General features: G+C 29.5%; 1 protein-coding gene across 1 annotated transcript; it reads left to right on the forward strand.

Annotated features, from left to right (window-relative positions):
• Positions 1-1,239: 1,239 nt before the first annotated feature.
• On the forward strand, positions 1,240-3,250 carry LOC139109082 (uncharacterized). Its single transcript, XM_070667898.1, has 7 exons — positions 1,240-1,302; positions 1,773-2,041; positions 2,139-2,303; positions 2,496-2,787; positions 2,841-2,909; positions 2,994-3,083; positions 3,182-3,250. The coding sequence occupies exons 1-7, from the start codon at positions 1,240-1,242 to the stop codon at positions 3,248-3,250; spliced, it is 1,017 nt and encodes a 338-aa protein (XP_070523999.1).
• Positions 3,251-3,934: the final 684 nt, after the last annotated feature.

Consider the following 3,934-nt stretch of genomic DNA (forward strand, 5'->3'; position numbering starts at 1 on the left):
TTATTTTACTGTTAATATATCTTTTTTTTTTAAACAATGAATACGATTTTACGTACATATCTCACGTGGTATTTTAAATGTTTCTGGTACATAGTTAGCGTACAAAGTAATAAAATTAAGCCGACACTTGCTTACGTGACACAAAGTTAGCTAAACGAGAGAAACTATCTTCATCGCGAAAAAGCGACAACAATAATTCAATTTGATTTAACACGGTTTTTTTAAAGAAAAAAAAATAGTTCAGCTAATAAAAGAAATAAAATAGATATTATTTTATATAATAGATTGGTATAATTTTCATCCAAATCGATAACTTAGAAGATAAAATAATTTTTTATTACAAATTTAATTTAAATTAATTAATATATAGCTATTTTTTATCAAGTCTTTGTCGAGCACTTCAATATTGTTAAATCAATAAATTAATATTTAGTTGATAACGACGAAATCATCGAGAGTAATCTTCTATCGGAACAGAAACGTTCTACTTCGTTGAACTGTCGTTGTCGCTTATCTTGTCGTGATAAAAATTACCCCCAATAAAAAAATGTAATATACTTGAATTTTTTTATACAAGCATTTCTACCAAAAAATTACGTTATGTACACTATTGCGTATCTTGATTCCGGTTAAACTATTCTTGTTTCTCATCGCTCGTCGATAGTTAAGGAAATGGGGTTGAAACTAATATCGGAGATAGGGATGAAGGTATGGACAGATGGTAATTCATCGAAACACGAGCACTGAACAAGATATTTTTAAGCAATAAAATAAACAGTAATTTATGAAACATATTATTACAGATAGAAGTAATAAGAACAATTTTATATTAAAATAAAATATAGGTCTTTTAATAATTATATAGGTATAATGGTGAAAGGATGATTTATCGATTAAAAGTATATAAGTACTGATTATTTATTACAAGTAAAACAAAAAAAAGATACTGCTCAAAATGACAGCACATTTTTAAATTTGATCGATATCAATATAATTTGAACAGACCTTAAAATAATTAAAATAATAATCGAACCTTTCCTATTCGGATCGATTTTGTAATTTGCATAAGTGCGAATAACTAATGCAATTGATAAAATTACAAGAATTATCATTTTTTTTTTCAAGCATTAATACCAATGTAATTTTATTATTTCACATTACGACACATTTACAGTAAAACAGACATTTGATGTACTGACGCGGAGTAAGAGTTTGTGAATTGGGCACTGACAAGCCGTCATGAAGAACATTCAAGCAGCTTTGTTACCACTTACTATTACAATGTTCTTGTGCGGATTTGCAGTATTTCCATTTCATTATTCTCAAAGTTGTCTGAAATTTTATATAAATAATTGTTACGTTTTCTACATTTTGATATCATGGTTGGTGTTCGTCTGCATCGTCTTAAAAACGAGAACGTTCCTTCTTAACCATCAGCTTGATTTTCCTACAATAATTTTTCCTGCTATTTTTTTTGCAATGTTAAGTCTACCGATTAGTATATATTTTAATAAGGTACGGTGATTTAGTCAAATTTTGCAAGTAACCAAGTCGTGAATTTTATAATTTATTTTATGCATTCCATTACGTAAACTACCTCTGCATTATTTTCTTTTAGACAATACAAATTAATTGTAATAAAAAGAAAAACTAGTATTTAAAAAAATATTTTAAACATGATAACGTTTCTAATTTGATTCTTTTATTATTCGTATTGTCTTTAAGATATAATCCTCTTTTTTTCTTTATTCTAATTCACGATATATTTTCAGAAATTCAACAACTGTTTGGTTAAACTACACGTTTTGAACAACACGTTAGAGAAACTTGGGATATCAAACAATTATGCGAAATTGCGGATACAAACTACGGGGTTAGTTATCGGCTGGATTGTTTTGAGACTTGTAACAGATTCAACAGACGGCTTGTGGTATCTTAAACACTTTCATACTTTTACAAAGGCTATAATATTACCATTCATTATTAACCATGCCGGTCACATCAACATGTTGTACGATTTTGTATATATGTTGCTGTTAAGGTTTGTAATAATATTGCTAAGTAATAAATATGTTTTAATATAAAACGAAATTACAATAAATTGAACAGATCATGTAACTATTTGTATTTAATTGCAGCTATGTGAAATCTCAATTTGAGCGTATTAACAAGTATATTCAAGAATTAAAAGAGCAGTCGAAGGAGGAAAAAGTGAAATACGCGTGGACAATTTCTACTTCACCATCGATTCATCAAGATATAACTAACAAGGAAACACGTGAAGAAAAGATATGGATTTTAATGTAAGTGTAACAGGCAGAATAATCACACATTACAGCAGTTTTTAATATCTATTTATTATTCTTCTTACAGTAATAAATTAAAAATGTATAAAAGAAGATTTTTTTAAATATTATTCTCCATTCGCATTAAAGGCTTTGTAATAATAGTTTGAAAACTATTATATCAAAATTAATTTAAATTAAATGTTACAGGCACATACATTTCGAACTATGTTCGATTTCATATGATTTGAACACGGTATTTGGATGGCAAATGGCGAGTCATGTGGTTGCATTTCACATTTTCACAGTCCACGTTATTTACAATCTTTACATTATAATTGTGGAGATATATACAAAATGCTATGATAGAATAGTGGATGTTTATTGCATGTGCTTTTGGATCATAGTCAGCATCACGAAAATGGTTGTTTTTAATTACATTTGCGAGGAAGTTTGTACTAAGGTAAAAAAAAAAAAGATATACTATATTTACGCGCATACATTTTAATCTAAATAGATATGTAGATATTAAAAAAATATTCTTATTAATATTAGGCAAATGAAACGAAAATGTTTTTAAACAAATTGACAATTGGTACTTTTGACGTGGAAGCTCGTCAAACGGTAAGCGACAACTTTCTTTTTTTTTTATTTTTAATGTACATTTGCGTAAATGTTAAATGTTTATAATTATATAATTTTTTACAGATCATGCAATTTATATTTCAAATATTGAGAAAACCATTAAAAATTTCTGGGCTCGGACTCTTTTACTTCGGTTTTAAATTCCTCTTTGAGGTTTGTAATTACTTTTCGATGCATATTAAATTAAAAAAAAAATATATTCAAGTTTGAACATGTCAGAAGTGAAACTATAAAATTTTAATTTTTTTCAGTGTGGAAACTTTATTGCGATGATCGTAGTATTTGTGATACAATCGCCTCCAAAATACTCCTATATTTAATTAACGAGGAATAACTATAAATTAAAAAAAATATCATTTCTTTTACCTAATCGAACGTTTTATTAATTTTAATTTCCAGTCAAATTTTTAATTAAAAACTAATAAAAAAAAATGCATGTATATCTCATATGTAATCCAATAATATTTTTAAATATATATTATAACATTACAGTTGTAATAAATATGTATCCGCCGATTACGAATTCGTGATACATTAGAAGTGAATATTCGGCGTAATATTCAATATAATATTTCACGTAGTATTCGACTTTATAAATTCTTTTGCAGTGTTTTGACCTTTGTAAGTGTAAGCTACGTATTTACATGACGTAAATCGCGGTCGGCGATACAGTAAAAAGCACATGTGGCCTTGCCGCGGCGACGGCGGCTGGCGTACGAAACTTCCCCCACTCTCGGCCGCCGAATGGTGGGAGGTGTAGTAGGCCGCGTTCCCTCTCAGTCCTCTGTGACCGGTGCTCCGCAATATACCTATTGAAGGTGTAATTAATATTCTCTGTAGTGTTCGGCGCACAAGTTCTTTCGTAATACTTTTAAATTTCGTAGAGACGGGAAAAGTTGTTGAACTTCCAGGCGCGAGAGGCGCCACGTGCGCACGTGTCGCTGTATCCAGAACTTCCGATCGCGGCCATCTTCCTTCCATTTCCCTTCCGACTACGGACCCAG

This window comes from Cardiocondyla obscurior, linkage group LG16, assembly GCF_019399895.1.
Source record: "Cardiocondyla obscurior isolate alpha-2009 linkage group LG16, Cobs3.1, whole genome shotgun sequence".
Lineage (NCBI taxonomy): Eukaryota > Metazoa > Arthropoda > Insecta > Hymenoptera > Formicidae > Cardiocondyla > Cardiocondyla obscurior.